This window comes from Elephas maximus, chromosome 6 (genome assembly GCF_024166365.1).
Source record: "Elephas maximus indicus isolate mEleMax1 chromosome 6, mEleMax1 primary haplotype, whole genome shotgun sequence".
In the NCBI taxonomy this organism is placed as follows: Eukaryota; Metazoa; Chordata; class Mammalia; order Proboscidea; family Elephantidae; genus Elephas; species Elephas maximus.
In genome coordinates, this window is record NC_064824.1 from 141,304,173 (window position 1) to 141,325,982 (window position 21,810).

Below are 21,810 nucleotides of genomic sequence, written 5' to 3' on the forward strand. Positions count from 1 at the left end.
TAACCCGAGTGGTGTCTAAGAATTCGGCATGGCATTAACAGGAGTACAGGGTCACGGCCCCGTAGGGTTCCCAGAGGAGGATATGAGCAAAGTAAGGGGTCTGTAGATGTGAAACCTCGGCTACCACAGCAGAGACACTTGGGGTTTTAGTTGAGATCAAATATGGAACTACCACTGTGGCTAGCCATTGCTTCAGCAGGTGAGGCGCTCTGCTCCTGATCTCGGTGAGTCTGATTTTCTAGATCAGAAAGGCGTGAATGTGGCAAGTCAAGGACCCACATCCCAGGGCGTTCCACAGAGCACGAGAGGGGCCAGGCCAGGAGAGGAGATGCAGTCACCCTCTGGCACCCACAGGGCCACTGGCAGGGGGCTTGGCCACAGCAGAATCCCAAGTCCCTGCCTCTGGGCGCCCCAGCACTGTGGTCTGCTGTGCGCCAGGAGCCACTATCGCCACAGCTGCACGTGTGCAGGAGCGAGCGCCGAAATGACGCGCTTCCACCCCTCCCACCACACAACCCAGCCACCACCAGAGAAACGGCACGTGCCCGTCCATGCCCCTCTCACTCTAAACCCAGGCCCTGCGACCAGCCATCAGTAGCAGGATGCCAGGGGCCCCTCGCCGAGTTTCCATGCTCTGAGCCGCTTCTAGACGGCCAGCCACCAGGTCGCCGTGCCGAGTCCCCGCACAGCTATGTAACAAGCACAGAGCAGCGGCACACGTTTTTCAAAAGACTCCGGGTTCATACTTTACCTTCTCCGAGACGTCTGCTTGGCTCCCAGGACCCTCCAGCCTGCCCTCCCAGAGCTGCTGGGCCTTCACAGAGAAGCAAACTCACACCCGCCTCCCGGCACTCACGGCTGAAGAATTCCAGCGCTCCGCCCTGACATCTGGTTTCCATTTCATACCCGTGTTGTCAGATTACATAACAAGCAGATGATACACGGGCTCACGCAGAAGGCTCGACACCACTGTTTACTTTCCGGCCCATGAGTGAGCGTTCTGCCAAACCCGATTTTGTGCGGGGCCATGTCGCCCAAGCTCCCACCAGCTCGCACCTCAAGTGCCCTGGAGGTCAGGAGCAAGGCACCGCCTTCTGGGGCACTCGCTCATTTACAAGGCCAGTTCTCTCCCTCTGCTTCCACGTACAAGTTTGAGAGCACTATAACCTCTCCGCAGCCTGAATTTGATTTTAGGGCACCTGAAGTGAGGTGTTTGTTAGCTGTAGAAGATGTGGGGAACTGCACTTCCGGGCTGGACTGACTGACTGCATGATCGCAACCAGAAAGGGCCGGGCGTCTGTGCGGCGGACGGGACGTGGGGGACTTACGTGTGAAGAAGAGTTCAAGTCATGTAGGGTTTCTCCACCCCAGGCGTAAGCATTCCAGGAACTTGAGGAGCCTTATCTGGGAAGAAAGCGCCCTACCCACCCCACCCCCAGCTTAGTTGGGAAGCTGTAAGGGCAGTTGTTGTTTAGTAGGACATTCCAGCGTGCACTGCAGGCTATGATGTTGCAATGGCCAACGTGGAAACACGCAGCCCCTTGGCGCACTCCTGAAGCTGCTCCCAGACATACCACCAGCTGCCTCTGAAGGCACGGGGGAGGGGTTGGCCCAGGTCGCCACTGCCAGCCAGCATCAGGCAGGAGCCTGGAGCTCCGTGATCAGCCATCATCCTGCTCAGAATAAGGTTATCTGTGTTGTGGCATGTATCAGGACTTCATTTTTCTTCACAGCTCAGTGGGATCCCACGTGTGAGCACTGTCACACATGGGAGCAGCATCCCACATGTGAGCAGTGTCCCATGCATGAGGGACGCCCCACACGTGAGCGGCGTCCCACATGTGAGCAGTATTCCACGTGTGAGTGGTGTCCCACATGTGAGCTGCATTCCACGTGTGAGTGGCATCCCACGTGTGAGCAGTATTCCACCTGTGAATGGTGTCCCACCTGAGAATGGTGTTCCACCTATGAGTGGTGTCCCACATGTGGGTAGTATTCCACCTATGAGTGGTGTCCCACATTGAGCAGTATTCCACCCGTGAGCGGCGTCCCACGTGTGAGCAGTATTCCACCCGTGAGTGGCGTCTCACGTGTGAGCGACATTCCACCTGTGAGTGGTGTCCCACGTGTGAGCAGTATTCCACGAGTGGTGTCCCACATATGCACAGTATTCCACCTGTGAGTGGCGTCCCACGTGTGCGCGGCGTTCCACCCGTGAGTGGCGTCCCACGTGTGCGCGGCGTTCCACCCGTGAGTGGCGTCCCACGTGGGAGCGGCGTTCCACCCGTGAGTGGCGTCCCACGTGTGCGCGGCGTTCCACCCGTGAGTGGCGTCCCACGTGTGTGCGGCGTTCCACCCGTGAGTGGCGTCCCACGTGTGCGCGGCGTTTCACCCGTGGGCGGCGTCCCACGTGTGTGCTGCTTCCCACGTCTGAGTGGTATTCCACACATCGGCAGCATCCCACACGAGAAGCATCCCGTGTGCAAGCATCCACTGCCCTGCTCAGCACAGGTTCATTCGCTCTTCACGGCTGAGTAGCATTCCATGTACGAGTGGCCACTGTCTTCAGTCAAGACAGCCTGCTCCCACAGTGGCAGTGACGACCTGAGGAGCCAGGTACCTTAGGTGTCACATGCGGCAGGTGGTCAGAAGCGAAACCCCGGGGCGCACAGTCCAGAGCAATCATTTCAGCCAAGTGAACAGTTCCATCCGTGAGAGACAGGCCTCTGACAACATCTCCTTACTGATGCCCTGGAGCATGAGGGCCGACGGATGAGGGGGAAACCGAAGCGTCCACGGACCTGGGGCCAGTTCTTGTCCCCGACGTGGGTGGGAGCCCAAGCCCCACAGTGGTCCAGGGCTCTGTGAGAGCACACTCAACTCCAGAGCCAGCGTGGTGGTCAGCTGACTCTCCTCCTGAACCAGGGCCTGGGGATGCTCACTGAGGAAAAGCCATGCACGTGCGGCACTCAACAAGAATGAAAGTTTATCTACAGGAGAGAGTACTGCCCACCAAGAACACGAGGCTTGGGTGGAGGGAAGTCCTCGCTAGGAGATGCCACTTAGCTTGAGTCCTGCGGGCAGTGTGGGGTGGAACTTCGGAGCAGATGGAGAGCATACACCAGGACACGGGCAGCCAGCGGCTGCCCGTCACTAGGAGCTTGGTTATGCCCTTCTCTCTGGCCCTTACAGGGTGAGAAGGCAAAGGTGCAGGTGGCATCAGCAGACAGGTGCCCAAAACAAAGGAGGACCTGGACACTGAAGGCTGAGCCAGCGTACGCACAAGGACAGGGCTCAGAGCCGAGCTGGCTTCACAGAGCACGCCCGAGAGTGTACAGACCCTCCAAACTCAGGCCCCACATGCCACCCAGCCAGCTGGACACCCTCAACCAACAGGCAACTCTTCTTCATCCTTTAACATACCCTTTCATTTAAGCAATTCCATAGTGTAGCAGTTATCACGTCTGCTTTACACGCAGAAGGTCCTGGGTTCAAGCCCCAGTAGAACTATATGGGGACTCCTTTGGAAACCCTGGCAGCATAGTGGTTAAAAGCTATAGCTGCTAACCAAAATCTGCAGTTTGAATCCACCAGGCGTTCCTTGGAAACCTTATGGGGCAGTTCTACTCTGTCCTACAGGGTCGCTATCAGTCGGAATCGACTTGATGGCAATGGGTTTGTTTTTTTGTTTGTTTGTTTGTTTTTCATTTAGTAGCCTGGAACATCACTTCCCTAAGCTGGGTCCCTCTCTGCAGACATGTGTGTTCTCTTCCTGTTGTGCTGATGGAGTTAAAGCAGGGCCCATGGGAAGGGGTAGCAAGCAGTGCTCGTGTCACTGCACAGATGTCCACAGCCAGGCGCACTGGGCCCAGGAACCATTGAAGGTGGCCCTCATCACCATGCCAACACCCTTCCTCTAAAAGAGACACAGGATGAAATGCTGAACCCTGTCTCCACAGCCTGGCCTCTGACTTAGGTGGCATCCACATCCAGTGACAAGCCCTAGGACAAAGCTGACGTCAGCCTGTCTGAGCCACATTCTTCAGCCAGCACGGAGCCATCATCCTGTCACCTGCTATGAGCACCCTTCCAAACCCTAGGGTGATGCCTGCGGCCTTTCAGCCTGAGACAGGCTGGTTTCCCACCCCTGGGAGGTTACCGCACTTCTGTCCACCGTGCGCCTGCTCGGCGCTGGCCCTGCTCTCTGAGGGTATCAGTCCTGAGCAGTCAAACCAAAGAAAAGGATCCCACCCCTCCCATAAAGGCAAATCAAGGTTTGTAAGCCTGGCGGACACACGTCAGCATCAGCCACATGTGTCTAAACCAGCGGGGTGGGGAGATTCCAGCCCAAGCCCAGAACGTGGCTGAGAGGTGGTGAGAGATGATGGAAAAGCAAATTCCGCTCCTGGGGAGTGAGAGCAGCTCAAATGCTCTTCCCCAGCTCCCCTACTGCTCCTGAGAAGGGGCCCCTGGTAGCCTCTTCACTCAGGAGCCTAGGGGACCACCAAAGGTCAAAAGCCAGAGGGCCAGTGATGGCCACCCACCTGTCTCTCACCCCTCCTTCCTCTTCCTCTGCACCCACAATGGAGGCCGCAGCTCCTACACCTGCACCCCACTGGCTAAGCCACCAGATGAGGCAGGCCGTCTCCCCCAGCACCAATGGGGAAGCCCCCAGGAAGGCTCCCATGCCCGTGCCATGGCCGGGGCACTGCCACAGTCCTACCTCAGACAGCTTTCCTACATGGTAGGCTGGGGTGGTGTATGCTCCAGAATAAAGAGAGGGAATGGCACCCCCGAAGCCCCAGGGCACGGGCCTTGCTTGCAAACACCAGGATGGAGCTGCGAGCCGAGGCCTGGGGGCAGGTCCCCAAGGAGAGGCGCCACCATGTCCTGCAGGCCAGGTGCAGGGCTTGGTCAGGACACCACTGCGGCTCCCTCTGGGACAGCCTTTCTCTCACTAAGCCCTGGGTGATGCAGGGTGGGATGAGGACTTTGCTTACCCATCTCCAGGCAGGGCCCCTCAGCCTTGCCCCTGCACAGAAGCCTCTGTGGTCACTGCCGGCCCAAGAGCTCTCGGCCAGGGACTGGCCCTCTGGGAGCCCGAGCAAGCTGGGGAGTACACACGTGGTGGCCATCCAACACTGCAGGCCCAGGCACGTGTGACCACAGGCCCAGCTAAGCAGTGCACTTTGGGAAAAGCCGAGGACAAGTGAGCACAGAGGGACTGCCCCAATGGCACCTTCTCCACATGTCCCCTGGAGCCCCCAACTGAAAGACTCACCAGCGCGAACCCTGGGAGCCTACCTGTGCCCACTGGCTGTCCCAGCAGTTCTCACATCTCCCAGCAACCCACAAGCTGGCATCAGCTCCGCTGCCCAACAACACCACAGAGGCTCAGAGGCTCAGACAGTGTTCTCAGGGCCACACGGCAACAACGCGGCTGTCCTGACTCAGGCGGCAGGCTCCACCTGCTGTACCATCCCAATGCCACAGGGGCTGCCTCCCCGGGTTTACAGAGTGGGGACACCATCCACGACATGGCCCGTAGTGCACGTGCCCTCCACAGCTCTCCCCCTCCCCACACCAGAAGAAGATGCCCACTGGCACGGTGGTGTCTAACCTGCAGCTTCACTCTGCTGGCTGCCTGCCCCGGGAAGCGGCGCCTGGGACCTGAGGCCCTGGAGGAGAAGCTGCGGTCACTGGTACTGCTCACCTCCGTCTTAATCAACAAGCCACTGACGAGAGAAGGAACCTCTGTCAGGAGGAATTGAAAACCAACCCCCAATCGTGGCTGTAACAGATCCCAACAGCGCTGACACGTACTACCAAAAAAAAAGAAAATCACACTGGGAAAGGATGCACTAAGTGGCCAAGACAGCCTACATAGCCACTGTATCGGTCTGCGAGGGCCGCCGAAACAAAGCACCACAAAGTAGGTGGCACAGAACAACAGAGGCATGTTCTGTGGCAGCTCGAAGGCCAGGAGTCTGAACTTAAGGCGACGGCAGGGTCGTGCTCTCCAGAGGCTCTGAGGGAAGGTCCTTCCTTATTGCTCAGCTGCTGGTGACGCAGGCGTCCCTGGGCTTGTGGCTGCGTCACCCCCACCTCAGCCTCTATCTTCACATGGCCTCCTGGACTTTATGTCTGTCTGTCTGCCTGTCTCCATGTTTCCTCTCCTCTTCTGTCAGACCCCACTCAGAAGGGGTTAGGGCCCACCTTCCTCCAGTTCGACCTCAAGTTAACTGGCAGCATCGTCAAAGACCCTCTTTCCAAACGTGGCACAGGTGCAGGGTCCAGACCTGGACGTACCTTTTGGGCGACACAATTCAAGCTGTGGTTCTCTGCCAGGTCGAGTGGTACCAGGTTCCACTTCACGAAGAAAGCACCTCTCATAGAGGCAGGCGACCAGTCCCAGCCTCGAGCCAGGCGTGATGGCCCACCCGTCCCGTGCTCCCCTACTCCTGGGCTCATGGGACACACACTTCTGGCATTCGGGCAGCACACGTCAAGTTTGGGTCAAGCGCTCTTAGCCAGCACCAGCTGACTTGACCCACAGACAACACAGCACTGAGCACCTCTCTCTGGACATCCGAGAAATAGGAACACGCGCGTGCCAGCATCTGTGTCGAAGAACTGACAGGACACCAAGCCCTAAGGGTCTATGTGAGTCCCCGTTCCACCCACACGGAGGACGGGGGGCCCATGACACACGCCTGCCCCGCCACAACCACACAAGGGTCTCAGGTTCTTACAGAAACACGTGCTTCTGTTTTAAACAAACAACACACACATCTTAAATGACATCTTGATGTAGAATTCCCACGCAAGGCTTCTAAACAGCAGGTGTGAGAACAATGCTGACTGATGAGATAGCAGCTTCTTCTCGAGGTGGCACAGCAGGAGTCTGGACCTGCGTGGGCTCTGGGCCTCCCCATGACACACAGGGCTTAGGAGGGACGGACTGACAGGTCCTCCCAGAGCTGAGAGTCAGAGCTCCCTCTAACTGGGGGCAGGGGAGTGCTCAATAAATGGGGAGCTAAGAACGTCACGGCCACGTGTTCTCAGTCTAGCCCTGAGGAATCTCAGCAACCACAGAGAACTGTCCCCTCTCAGAGGGCCAACAGAATAGCGTGCCTCACCACAGCCTAAAGCCCTTCAACCACAGGGGGTGGGCAAGTGAGGCAGCGCACCCAGGAAAGGGGTGCTGGACCAGAGCCAGACGTGGAGCAGGGGCGAGGACCAGGGCCAGACCCAGGGCAGGGGCGAGGGCCAGGGCCAGACCCAGGGCAGGGGCGAGGGCCAGGGCCAGACCCAGGGCAGGGGCGAGGGCCAGGGCCAGACCCAGGGCAGGGGCGAGGGCCAGGGCCAGACCCAGGGCGGGGGCGAGGGCCAGGGCCAGACCCAGGGCGGGGGCGAGGGCCAGGGCCAGACCCAGGGCACGGGCGAGGACCAGGGCCAGACCCAGGGCACGGGCGAGGACCAGGGCCAGACCCAGGGCGGGGGCGAGGAACACAGCCAGACCCAGGGCAGGGGCGAGGACCAGGGCCAGACCCAGGGCACGGGCGAGGACCAGGGCCAGACCCAGGGCAGGGGCGAGGACCAGGGCCAGACCCAGGGCGGGGGCGAGGAACACAGCCAGACCCAGGGCAGGGGCGAGGGCCAGGGCCAGGCCCAGGGCGGGGGCGAGGGCCGGACAGCACGAGCCTGCGTGGAGCATGGTGTGGACATGGGGCACTGCACAGCAATGCTTCAGGCCTGCGCCTACCTAACCAAGGACCAAGTGTGACCCTTTGACCTCTGCACTGGGATGCCGCGCTCAGGAGGGGGGTGAATGAAGAGGAAACACTGCCATCCCCACGCAGACAGCACTGATGGGAACGCAGGCTGTATGCAGGGAACTGTGGCAAAATCTAACAAAATTACATACGTGCTTACTTTGGATGGAGCCCTGGTGGTGCAGTGATTAAGAGTTAGGCCACTAACCAAAAAGGTTGGCAGTTCGAATCCACCAGGTGCTCCTTGGAAACCCCATGGGGCAGTTCTACGCTGCCCTATAGAGTTGCTAGGAGTTGGAATAGCCTCGATGGCAATGGGTTTTTCTTTTTTTACTTTTGATAGAAACCTCACCTCTGGAAATGACCCCTGAAGACATGACAACATGAAAGCACACAAGCACGGGTTAGCCCTGCAGCACAGACCTGAGGGCAGAGACCGTGACCCACCTAGCCGTCCTGTGCCACACAGACATGAGGGCAGAGACTGCGACCCACCTAGCGGTTCTGTGTAGCACAGACCTGAGGAGAGAGACTGTGACCCACCTAGCCGTCCTGTGCAGCGCAGACCTGAGGGCAGAGACTGCGACCCACCCAGCCATCTCCTCCCCATGTAGCAGTGTGGGGGAGGGAGGGAAGGAGGGAGGCGCAGTATACACGCAGCTGAAAAAGAGTGAGCAGAGCTCGATGTAATTCCCAGGACAGTGTTAGGTGAAAAAGTTGGATGCAAAAGCATAGCTACAGGTGTTCCTATGTAAGACAGAAGACAAGATAAAGGACAGGTATCTGCTCACTTCTCCAAAAGGCAACACAGGAGGCAAAACAAGGCAGGAGGGTGGGGGGTGGGCACAGGTGGAAGGCAGAAGGAACGACAGGGGAGGAGACACCCCTTTTCTGAGTCGAATGTCTACAGCTCTGGCTCTTGGAACCATGTTCACGTTACACATAATCAAAAGATGAAAATCTTAAAAAAACAGAAAGGATGAGGGTGGGAAAACTCTAAAATTAAACACAAGCAGAAACAAACGAACCAAACTGCATCTCAAATGAATAGCATAACCACAAAGAAGGGGGCTGGGGCTAAGAGCTAACCCAGGGAGTTTTGAGACACAGTATTTGGACCACATGCTCTGAATTAATACTGAACTCTAGTTAGCGGGTTTCTTTTTCACAGAGACACAGATGTGCTTGGCTGCCTAACAAAAGGTTGGCGGTTCGAGCCCATCCATAGGTACCTCAGAAGAACGACCTGGCGATCTACTTCCAAAAAGTCAGCCGTGAAAGCCCTACGGAGCACAGCTCTACTCCGACACACGTGGGGGAGCCACGAGTCTGAATCAACTCGACGGCAACTGGCTTTCACTTCTGAGCATTCTGGGACTGAGCAAATAAGTGAATATAGCAGGGATACTGGGAGTTAAGTTTCTACCGTTCAGAAGACAGGGTGATGAACGTGGAAAAGAAAAGGGACAATCAAGGAGCCTGTGACGCTGGACTGAAGTGGAGGTGTTAGTGTGAGCTTAGGGGTGCTTTCTAAGTACCAGTCCCTGAAAAAAGGAACGAGTCTTCCTTGGAGACAGCTGGTTCCAGAGCCGGGGAAGTACAAGGAGACAGAGAACATCTTGTTATATGGGGACAGTAAAGAAGGGCTCAGAAACGCCAGGGCCCAGGAGCAGGGCAGTGGAGCCGGCACGAGGGGGGCTCCATTGGGCAAATCGGGGACAATCTCCGCACCACCACAAGCAGCGACAATAAAGGGTTCTAACTCGGGTAATAAGGTCAGAATCCATGACTCCAAACTAACGTAAATAAATGAGCAAATAAATAGTGAAGAAAGGAGGCCTCCCCACCTCCAGCCACGGCACCACTAAACATGGCTTAAAATGACCACCTTGCCCGTGTTGTACGCCCGTTAGGCTTAATAATAAATGACCGTGTAAAGAAGTTCCACCTTATAAGAATGAATTTGCTGTTAAGTTTTCTTCTTATTTCATTTTGCAAAAAGATGAACTACGGGGAAGACAGGGGCCTGTAGGACCTGCAGAGAGCTCCTTCTGAACTCAAACTGTCAGAAGAGATGCAGCCACCCAGAAAAGGACTGAGGTCGAGAAGTCACAAAGACAAACAGGACGTGCCCAGAGAAATACAGGAGCATGGAAGAGAAGCTGCCAGGAGAGATTTCCATGGGAATGGTCAGGCTACATTTAAAATGCTGCCGTAAGATAAAATAAAGTTAAAATAAAATGCTGCTGTAACAGCGAGAATTCACACTCCCAGAGGAATCCGCCCCAGACGGCACGTGGCCAGGTGAAAGGGGTAGAGGCCAGGCCCAGAGCCCCGGGCCGAGGGGGGAGGCGCCCTCGGCTCGGTCCAAAACTGCGGTGGCGATGTTACCTGCACTGTGTAGGCAAAGAGACCCACAGGAAACACAGATGATCACTCACATGCCCAACAGCCGGGGCTTCTGGGGGTAGAAAGAGAAAGTAACCTTGAGGACAGACACTGAATGAAGACGTTCAGACTGTCCCAGGCAGAAACACAGCCCAGGCACGCCCAAGCGGAGACAATTATAAAACGCCTGTGCTTAACACAGAAGAAAAGCATCCTCTGGTCTGCCAAGAACTGGCAATTCATTGTCACTAAGAAGAAGGGAAGAAAGGCCTGGCATCTCCTTCTGGAGATCACCCAGTGAAAACCCTGTGGATCACAACTGTTCAATCTGCAATCGGTCACGAGGATGGCGTGGGGCCAGGCAGCGCTGTGTTCCGTCACGCTTGGGGACGCCGTGAGTCGGGGGCCAACTCCATGGCAGCTCACAATAACAAAGAGGAAGAGGGTCTTTGACTGTGAGCTTGTTGGTAAAGGACTCAAACAAGTATTTCTTAAAAGAAAAGCACCTCCCTCTTAGAGGATTACCCAACATTTGCCCGAGGTTTACACAGTCTTGACCTTATTTAGATTGCCTCTAAACATAAAAAAAGTTACCTAATTTTATGAGGCCTAAAGTGCCTTAGTTCTAGAACTCATTCCAGGCGACAATAAAACAAAAGTTATAACCAAATTTTATTTACGAACACTGAGGTAAAACCCTAAATAGGAATATTGTTTTGCAGGAAAGCTACATAATTCATGTAAATACGGAAGTAGGTGCTAGGGAAGAAAGAAAGGCGTAAAACTCGGTGTTGGCTCTCCAAGAACTCGGCCATCCAGGAATTTCTGCCTGATGACCCCAATCAGTGTGCGCTCAGAAAGCCAGCATTTCACACCAGGATGTGGCGAGGAAGCGTTGTGTGGGGATGACGTACAGCCACCATCCCCACTGCTGCTCCCAGCCTCATCCCCAAGCCAGGTTTCCAGGATGAGGAAGACCCTGGCAGGAAGGGTGGACGCCTTCCTCTTCAAAACTGCTGTCCACTGTGACCACCTGAGCAAGGCTATCTGAGAGAAGGTAAGACTCAGGCTACAACAGACCACACCATCCACAGGTTCCTGTGCTGGGACGCAGTGAAACGTCCCAAAGCACTCAGAATTAGACACGTGCCCTGAAACACAGAATTAGTTTTTAAAAATTTCAGAACTTCATTGCTCTTAAAATCTTTGTTGCTGGTGCTACTGTTGGCATTACTGTTGGTGCTAGCGGCCACCTGTCTTCCGAGGAGGCTCTGGGTGGGTTTGAGCTGCCGACCTTTAGGCTCGTGGTTGAGCACTTGACCATGTGCGCCACCCAGGGCCTCCCTTGGAATCTGTAAGGGCGTGTCGGAATGAAACATGTTCTCTGTAAGAGCTTTCTCTAGAGCCCAGGCCACAGGAAGCGAGCGAGCGGGGACACGGGCGCAACGCTGCGCGTTTATGAAGCAGCGACGACAGCTGACGTAACCTTCAAACACGGTGGCCGAGCACAGCTGCAAGCGTGCAAGTGGACGGCAGCAAAAACGAAAGCTAGCTGCAGCACCAAGCAGGAAGCTTCAGGTACCTGAGGGTTATTCTCACCAGAAAGTACTGAGAAGATCCTGGGCTTCAAACGTCCAAGGGCAGAAGCTTGGCCACAGCTGGAAACGCAGGCCTAGGCGCCGTGGGAGAAAACCGGCTCTGCTCCTGCTGGCCGGTGGGGGCTTGGTGGGGAGGCAGACCTGCACACACGGTAGGGAGACTGAAGGACCAGGAAAGACTGGGAATCGTTAAAAGCAGGCGGACAGTAGCAGTTCGGGTCTTTGAGCCTTTTCAATATAAGAGCAGCGATATTTACACTCATTTAAATACAATAAATAAATGGGAAGAGTCTGCAGCTAAGCTTCAGCATGAGCCCTGGCAGGCACCGGGCCAGGTGCCCAGATGTGCACAGGTGGATCAGTACCCACCTGCCACCACACACTGGCACACATGCCCCAGGTCCCGGGGCAGGCAGCAAGGATACCGTGCAGCCTCACTGATGTGGTGTGACCGCTAAAGGCCATCACATCCACATGGGACCAGCATTCTCTGTAGTCTGAAAAAAGCCACGTGGCCGCTGCCAGCTCCCTCACCTGGAGAGGCCGGTAAAGCGCCTGCTGGGAGGCAGGGCAGCAGGGATGAGAGGCAGGTGAAGGAGGCCTGCAAATGTGGCCACCACGTCCCAGATTCGGAAGGGCAAGCCTGCAGCAAGTGATCGAAGACAGGAAGCAACTGCGCCTGGTGCCTGACGCTTCCCAAGAAAAATTGGACAGACTGGCAAGAACTTCTGTCAGGACACAGTCCTGCCCTGCAGTGCACCAGGCGAAGCCAGCTGAGGATGGGCTCTCACTTGTCCATAACAAGCCTCTCTAGCCAATGGCTGTGTGTAAGCCCAGGGCTGCAGCTGGAGGGCAGAGCAGCGCCTGTGGGTCCTCAGCCCCCGATGCACCACCACGGCCTGGACGCCAGCCCGCCAAGTCAAGCAGTCAGGAAGCACCCAGGGAGTGACGAGAAAAAGTTCATAGTTATCAAGTTGCTTAAAACTGATCTGAAGTACCAAAAGGGTTCAAGGAACAAGGGGGAAGGGGGAATGGGGAGAAAGCCAGGGCCCAGGGACAGCTGGATAGCTGGCAGGGCTGCGCATGCACATCCTGGACGGTGGGGTCCCAGCCCAGAGGCAGTCCACCTCTTCCTCCAGGCGCCACGTGGGCAATGAGGAGGGCAGGCACTGCAAGCTGACGGGCGGCTCAGACCCCAGCTCCGGCCTTCACCAGCTGGGTGGGACTGGGCAGCCTGGCTAACTTCTTTTCTTTCATTTCCTCACCCTGAAGGAGAGATACAGGGGACGTGCCCCAAAGGTTACCACAAGGCTTAAAGAAGCGGCGGGTTTGGGGGGCTCAGAGCAAAGTTTGTTGCCTGGTAGCCACAGACCAGGACTGTCCTGGGCCCATGATAGCCTGCACAGGGTGAAAGAGACGAGCCTGGAAGCTAGCTAAGCCTCACAGGGTCGGTGGCGGGACCCAGGTGGGGGCTCTGGCAGCCCTTCCCTGCACCCCCCCTTGCCGTGGCTGTGCCCCCCCCCCGCCTGCAGCTGCCCCACCACTGCTTGAGTCACAGAGCACGACTCCCTTCGAGCCTCCGAGTGGCAAGAGATGAAATGCCTGGGGCAAACTTTGCTCTTACAAAGTCTGGGCACAGGTGATGGCATTTGTGGAGGCAGGGAGACCATCAAGAAGGGGGTGGAATTTCTCATTTTAGAGAAAGCAGGAAATTCCGCCTATAAGCAAATTGCTTTACCCGTCATTGGCCTACAATTGTTTAACCAAAAAAAACCAAACCCAGGGCCGTCAAGTCGATTCTGACTCATAGCGACCCTACAGGACAGAGTAGAACCAACCCATAGAGTTTCCAAGGAGCGCCTGGTGGATTTGAACTGCCGACCCTTTGGTTCGCAGCCGTAGCAGTTAACTACACCACCAGGGTCAACTGGTATAAAATCATGAGAGTTAAAAACAAGTTCCCTTACCAAATCACGTCTGGCATGCTAACCTCGAGAGTGTATATTAGAAGCAAGGTAGCTGTATTTACCCTTTGGTGTTTTCTATTCTGTCCACAAACAGCTGCACGGTCCAGTAGCCTGGAAAAGACCCCACCCCTTCGCAGGCTAGGGACAGGCGTGTGGGGAGACCGGTGACACCACCCTCTGGTCACTGTCTCTCCATTTCTGCCTGTTTCTGGGAGGAGAGCAGAGCATCTTACTGTACAAGCTGTATTCTGCAAGTTTTTCCAGTACTGCCTTCTCCTGGTTTGTTGAGAGGGAGAGGAGGCAAGACATAAGGCAGCTGGATGACTCCAGGGTGCCATGAAGGAGACCCCGTGGGATGAGTGGAGGAGAAGAGCCAGTCAGAGAAGGAGAAAACGGCCCCAGGAAAGGCTGGGGTCCTGGGTATTTCCATCAGCAGTGAGAATGCCTCTGTGCAGCCTGGAGCACCCCAGGATGCTGGGAAGGACAACCCCAGGCCTGGCAGGGCAGGAGGTGGTGGGGAAGGGGAGGCCAGGCCAGGCTGCACTTGGGGCAGCCCGAGGCAGCTGCTCTCACAGGAGCACAGGGTCTAACACGTGGGCTGGGATTACAGAGTAGATCCTGCTAATTAAAATATCTAGTGTAATGCCAGAGCCCTGGCGGGGCAGTGGTTAAGAGCTCGACTGCTAACCAAAAGGTCAGCAGTTTGAATCCACCAGCTGCTCCTTGGAAACCCTATGGGGCAGTTCTAGTCTGTCCTGCAGAGTCACCATGAGTCAGAATCGACTCAACAAGTTTCTTGGAGTGTAATATCTAGGTTCAGAGTACCTGACCTTACTGGGCGCCGTGATGAGTGGGAGAAAGAGAGAATCTCCTGCCTCAAAAGAGACCATGAAACCCAGCCCCTGGGGACTCCGGTCTCACCTGCAGCTCTAAGCCCCGGAACGTACCCTCCTCACCTGCAATCGATGATTTTTCTAAACTCCCACAAGCTTCATAAATCTGAATAAGTGTTCTCAGCCACTCCTTAGCACACAGGAAAGACTCAAAAGGTTGTGAAATAAAGTTTTAAAAACCAACAGATGGCAACACATTTTTAAAGCCCATATAATGTACTTTTGGGTTTTTTTTTTTTATAATGTACTTGAGAGATCCTGGGGCCTTCGAAGCTCACATCCTGGTGAGGCACGTCCCCGCGAGCACACGGCAGGCATCCCGCCTCTGTGGCCCAAGTGCACTACATCCAGAATGAGACCAGGCAGCAGGTGACAGTCTGGGTATCAGCCTGGCCACACAGATGCTTCCGGTCATGTTACTAAAAAGCTGCCCACACAAAGCCCCCTGCTTGGTTGCTCCGGCCTTGTGAGTTCCAGGCACAAGACAGAAAGGAGTATGCAGCCACGTCACTCGGTGAAGGCTCATCCCAACTTGCACCTGTTCTGGAAAACCCAGGCTCTGAGGAGAACGATGAACTAACTGCATTCACTGAGCCAACGGCCCACGGGCGGTCTCTGTGCACACAGGGCAGAGGTGGCTGTGAGGCCTGGTCAGATGGTCCTGGCTCTGCCTGGGGGGCCAGGTGGCTCCCAGTGTCTCTGCACCTCCCGCCCTGACTATAACAGGATAGGTGCCCATCTCACACATGGGTGTAATCATCAGTTCTAATAGCATAAACAAGGCCAGCTTGGGCCTAATAACGTGTTTCCTTCCTGAGGGGCCGTGGAGACACAGGACACGTGGTGGGACCTCCACTCTGAGCTCAGTCTGACAAAGGCCCATGGCCCCAGCCTTGCTCTGTGGGGTGGGGGCACCCAGGGTACTGAGCACACGATGTGGGCCCGGGGCTCTGCTCCCAGCTGGGACGGGCTGTCTCTCTCAGGTATGCATACTGCATATGCACACCTCAGGCTTGTTTCTCACCTGTGACTCCATCTTCCATTGGAGGCCTAACCTCAGCCTGCTGCACAGGAGGAAGATGAGAGGAAACAGGAGAGCGTGAAACCAGACAGTCATGCCAAGTGCAGCTGGGTGTGGACTGCGCTCCCTGTGGTACGTCCCTTAGGCAATGCTGCCTGATCCGAGGGCTGGGGTGCAGGACACAAGTCCTCACACAATCCCACGAAGTACACTGTGCCTGCAGAGGCTGGAAGCCTGGGGAACCTGGCCCAGCCCGGTGGCCCTTCCTACCTCTGCTACCATCCCGTGGGGCCGGGTGGTGCAGGCAACCTGGCCCCCAGCCCTGACAGCCCCTGTGCTGCCTCCCACTGCTGCGTCTACATGTGCCACCCAGGGGACCAAGCTGGCTGTGACTTCTCCTGCTGAAGGTCAGTGGAGCCCCAGCTCAGGCCACTCCTGGGAGACACCTGGGAGCCAGAATATCCCTGTCGCCCGCCCAGGGCAGGAACCAATGGACTGGATGACCCCAAGGAACTCTAGGCCCATGGGCCTTGACCAGTAGCCCCAGGGGCCGTGGCACGGGGACACCTTCCTCAGTCTTGGCCTGAACACGCTAAGTTGCAGAGCGAGGACGGTGGGGAGAGCAATGCAGTTGTTCCTGGCCTCCTCGGACGGCAGACGCAGAGCACAACTACGGGGGGGGGGGGGGTCTGTAAACAGGGGCCCAGGCAGGACGGAGCAACCCAGGGCTCTGCTGGGGATCTCAGTGTTGTGAGAAAGCCCACAGTGACTGTCACAAAAGGCCACACAGAGCCCAGAGGGCAGGACAGCACGGGGCTTTCCCAGATGCTAAAGTCACGCTGGTAACCCGCATACGGCAGGCGGTCTTCCCAGCTCGTTACACAACACCCACGGGAAGGACAGCTACTCCCCAGGGTGGACAGCTTATCAATAAGAAGTGGGGCTGAGATTAGGAAAGAGAAACACCGAAGGGTTTTAATAAAGAAGACATGTCTGTGCCAGCACCCGCCCCCAGCCAGCACAGCAGGCGTCTCTCCAAACTCGGTGCCCTCTGAGTAAAGGCCTTTGTACCGTGCGGACCAGCTCAGCCTCCCAGTGGCCTCTCTATCTCGGTGACCATCCCGGAGCATGGAGGCCAGCGGCCCTGGCCGGCATTCAGGAGCGGTGGGGCTGGGCTTTGTGTTTATGCCTGATGCAGACAGCCGCTGGTTTGTGACGAGTTACTGACGCAAGAGCTCCCCAGCGCCACATGCCAGGAATTAATCAGGGGAGGAGGAATTCTTTTTAAGAAACCACTTGGCGGCTGCTGTGCTGCCTCAGAGGCTATGCACGTCTGCCGAACCCCGTCCCCCAGGCCTGGAGCCGCCAGGGAGCAGCAGCTCGCCCAGGACGTATATACAGCCACACAGCCAGCAAATCAAGGCATCCGGGACCCACTAGGCCACACAGCCAGCACAGCGCACAGCAGAGCCAGCACAAAGCAGAGCCAGCATTGGGTGGATCAAACGCCACCTCGCCCACCCACTGGCCAGGCCTTGCTCAGCCCATCCTCGCAGGCAAGCGCAGGAGGAGCCCCTCTGTGGCGGATGCAGAGGTCCGTGCTGTGTGAGCCTGCAGGCAGGTTTTCTCCTGAACAGACGGGCTGTGGTTACGATCCATTTCTCAAGAGTTGGAGTTTTTAATTTTAAAATCACTAGTCACCAGGAAGGAAATTTTTTAAAAGTTTAAATATTAAAGTTGGACCCACCTTCCTAGGCACAGAGGGAAACAGGCGCGACCTCTGGGCAGGAGCGCTCCTTGGGGCTGGCTGTGTGCCTGGGGGCAGAGGGTCTCTCAGGTTGGCCCTCCCTCCCCCACCCCTTGCTCCCTGGATGCCGGGTGCTGGGTGCTGGGCCCTGGGCAGAGGGGTCAGGTGGGCAGCAGTGGGAGGGGAGGCTGTGTGCCTGGGGGCAGAGAGTCTCTCAGGTTGGCCTCCCCCTCCTCCCCGACCTCTTGCTCCCTAGATGCCGGGTGCTGGGTGCTGGGCCCTGGGCAGAGGGTCTCTCAGGTTGGCCTCCCCCTTGTCCCCCACTCCTTGCTCCCTGGATGCCGGGTGCTGGGTGCTGGGCCCTGGGCAGAGGGGTCAGGTGGGCAGCAGCGGGAGGGGAGGCTATGGGCCATGTGTGCCCAGTGTCTGACCCGGATGGGCTTTCAGAAAATAGGTAAACTTATTTTGAACTTTCAAACATTGAAGGAGGACACAGGGCATTCACATGTACCACAAAGGGCAGGGGCTTGACAAGGCTAACTGAACTAAAGCTTGCCGGCTGCCCCAGGAATGGCCCTGGGCTACAAGGATGGTTCTGGACTCTGGATGACAACAACAGCTGACAGCTTTGGGCACAGCCAGGCTGCCTGACCCACTGAGTCCTCCCCATGACCCTGGATGGCGGCTCCTCTTGTGACCCCCACTTTTTAGATAAGAAAACCAAAGCCCAGAGGAAAAGCCCTGATCACATGTGGGAGGAGGGGAGCCCCTGGTCACATAGGGGAGGAGGGGAACCCTGGCACGTGGGGGAGGAGGGGAGGAGCTCCTGGCCATAGGAGGGAAGGGGCAGCCCTTGGTCACAGGAGGGGAGGAGGGGAGCCCTGGGCACACAGGGGGGAGGGGAGGAACTCCTGGCCATAGGAGGAAAAGGGCAGCCCTTGGTCACGTGGGGGAGGAGGGGAGCCCCTGGTCACGGGGCGGGGGGGCATGTGCCACACCTCAGCACTGCTCTGCACGAGCTTCTCAGGGAGCAAAGGGGAGGAAGCGAGAGGCAATGTGATGACCTCACAAGGCGGCTCTGCGGGAAGGGAGCCGCATGGCCCAGTGCCAGGGCATGGGCCAGGGTGGGTGGTCAGGAGCACCCCCTCCACAAGGCGTCCTGACCCTCCCAGCCGTGAGCAGGATAGCGAAGAGAAGCCACGACAGACCCAGAGCGGTGCTCCTTCCTGCCAGGGTCTGCTAGGCGTCATCACCCAACCCAAAAGCCACCTGGTCGTGCACCTGCACATGAACTCACACACACACACACACACACACGTGCACAAACTCACACACGTGCACAAACTCACACACACCTGCACATACATGCACACACACCCACACGCACGCGCACACACACATGCACGAACTCACACACACCGACACACATGCACACACACCTGCACACCCACGCACACACCCACACACGTGCAAACTCACACACTGCACACACATACGTGCACAAACACACACCTGCACACGCGCACATATACACATGCACAAAATCACATATGCACACACACATATGCCATAACACCCCACCTTCTATTGTCCTGCCTGTATCCCAAGACCCCTGTGCTGGGCCCTCTGACTATGGCCGGCCTGTGCTCAAGCTGGAGACCAGACTCCCTGCCTCGGGGCTGCTGGAACATGGCCCAGGCTCAGCTACCACTGCCACAAGGAGGCCCCCAACAGGGCAGGCGGTGGGCTTGCACCAGCCTGAGCACTCCAGATCCCGGTGGGGGGGCCTCCCGAGCACTGGTCACCTGGACCCAGGCAACCTGAGCCAGAAGAAAAGGCAGGTCAGATGCGCCGCCACGAGAAAGCAGTAGCTCACTCACCTGCCCATTTCCAAAGGACTGAGCCAGGGCCGCAGGGGACCCTGCCTGGAAGTAGGCCTCAACTCCATCTCTGGACGTTCAGGACTGCATGAGGGGGCAGGAAGAAGTGGACTTTGGGTGTAAGGCATGGCTAGCTGATCAGAACTCCCCCAGAACCCCGGCCCCCTGTGCCCACCATCTCCACCCAAGGCTCCAGGAGGCTATTCTCCACCCTCAACTAGAACACAGCTACCTGTGGGCTCCGAGGAACAACGAAGACCTGACCTGCACATGTTATACTTGTTTTCTTATCTCTAAGGACGATGCTGATTCCAAAAACCCTAATAACTGTGGTTTGCTACAACCCTGACAAGGTCTTCTGATTCCAAAGCCTAGCCTTGGGGGGTAGAAACACCACTACTTCCTTAAACTAAGTAATCTGTAATTCAATTTGTAAATGAAATTAGTTTTATTTTAAATGTTTTCAATGAGCAATTGTCTGGGGAAAAGTGTGATTTTAATGCCATATACTAAACATAGTATTTATACCCTAGACATATGAAACTCAAGGGTTACTAACAGAAAAGGTAAGTTTTAATGTTGAAAAATCATTCCCGACCTCACCCCACCCCCCACATGACAACAAAAAGCTGTTAAAGAAGAAAAGTTGTTCTGTACCCCGCCCTCAAGGCTAAAACCCCCTGGACACATACCTGCCAACCCATGGTTTACTTCTGACATTTCTGGCCTTGGCGGCCACTTGAAGCTGAGAATCATGAAAAAAAGTGGGAAGGAACTAAGATACTGTTAAATACGTACAGCTCCCTGACCCAAAAGAAGACAAGACCAAGAGACCAAGCGTCTGATTGAAGTCCTGTCGCACAAAGCGCAGCAGGGCTCCGTGCCGTCAGCGAAGGGGTGCACACTTCCACAGGACGCAGCCAACGGTCATGGAGCTAACCGCACAAAACGCAAAGTCCTACAGCTCATTTCTCAAACTAGTCCTCAATGAATTCTTCATTCATGTTCGGAAGAAAACCTTGGTAAAAACCAAGGCTGGGCTGGGCTGGGCTGGGCTGGGCTGGGCTGGGCTGGGCTGGGCTGGGCTGGGGAGGCAGCAGGCAGGAAGGGGCAGGACAGCTCTGCCCTCCACGTTCAGGTCAGGAGATTTCCAATCATGTGCAAGGCGCTGTGTGAATCCCCTTGCAAACTGCCCGAATAAGCGTGCCATGTCAGCAGCTCAGGACAAGCAGCTCAGGACACAGACAGGCTTCAGCCCTTCTGTAAAATACATCCAGCAGTGACCGCAACATGCAGATAAGCGAGGGCCTGGGAAGTCACCCCAGGCTCCTGGAAAGAGATCCCACGTGCACTGAAGGGGACACTCAACAAGAACTGACGTCTGTGAGGTGAAACAGGCTGAAATTATACAGCTCCATCAGGTTTTCTGTTGTTGCTATAAGGCGCCCCGATGGTGCAATGATTAAAGCACTCAGCTGCTAACCAAAAGGTTGGTGTTTGAACCCACCGGCCACATCTCGGGAGAAAGATGTGGCAGTCTGCTTCCGTAAAGATTTACAGCCTTGAAAACCCCGTGGGGCAGTTCTGCCGGGTCCTACAGGGTTGTTACGAGAGTCAGAGTGAGTCGACGGGGCGACAGTGGGTCTGGTTTCTGCTGTTGTCATTTACCATTAGATTAAAGGCCTCAGGGTGGAGCAGGCAGCTTGAGCTAAACTGCTAAGCTAAAGGTTGGTGGTTCAAACCCACCCGACAGTACTGCAGAAGATAGGCCTGGCGTTCTGCTTCCATTGAGATTACAGCCAAGAAAACCCTATGGAACAGTTCTACTCTGTAACACACACAGGGGCTGTAAGTCAAAGCTAACTCAAAGACAACAAACAACACAACACTCTAGACTGAAAATGCCTTCTCTGGCCTTCATAGGCAAGCCTCAGCTTCCACTGTTGGCTAAAGCAAACTACCTTATCCAGACTAAACTGGAGCCTGGTGGTGCAGTGGTTAAGAGCTCAGCTGCTACCCAAAAGGTCAGCAGTTTGAATCCACCAGCCACCCCTTGGAAATCCTATGGGGCACTTCTACTCTGTCCCATAGTGTCGCTACGATTCAGATTCGACTCGACGGGAAAGTGATTTTTTTCGGTTGAAGGACAGGAGGGCTGGGTACATTATGAAATACCAAGCATTTCACAGCTTTGGAAGCCAGAACTATCAAGGCTGCCAGGATGTGAGGGGCCAAAATATCAGAGAAAAAGGACATGCAGGGAAGCCATACTTTGAGCTCATTTTCCCCCAGAGACATCTGCGGACTTGCAGGAGCAGGCTAGTGTCAGGTCTCCAGGGAAATGGGAGCGGGCCAGAGCCTGCCAGGCAGGTGGAGGTGGCAGGTGGAGCAGACAGATGGGGGCAGGTGGAGGAGTCAGGCGGGGGGCAGGTGGAGGGGGCAGGTGGGGGGCAGGTGGGGGGCAGGTGGAGGTGGCAGGTGGAGGGCAGGAGGGGGGCAGGTGGGAGGCAGGTGGAGGGGCAGGTGGAGTAGACAGGTGGG

The 21,810-nt window shown here is 56.3% G+C and overlaps 1 protein-coding gene across 13 annotated transcripts in view; it reads right to left on the reverse strand.

Moving 5' to 3' along the window:
* The window catches only part of HDAC4 (histone deacetylase 4), a 338,424-nt gene that overhangs the window by 248,712 nt on the left and 67,902 nt on the right, over positions 1 to 21,810 (reverse strand). For 9 of the 13 annotated variants that reach the window (XR_007518011.1, XM_049888576.1, XM_049888578.1 and 6 more), the window contains exon 1: positions 752 to 1,403. The exons of 3 other annotated variants lie outside the window; for them this stretch is intronic. Coding sequence is in view for 8 of the 10 variants with exons in the window: in XM_049888576.1 (XP_049744533.1) it covers positions 752 to 899 (148 nt within the window). In the remaining 2 variants the exon portion in view is untranslated. Of the gene's footprint in view, positions 1 to 751; positions 1,404 to 21,810 lie in introns of those variants that run through there. One more of the 13 variants, XM_049888586.1, reaches the window with a different exon arrangement.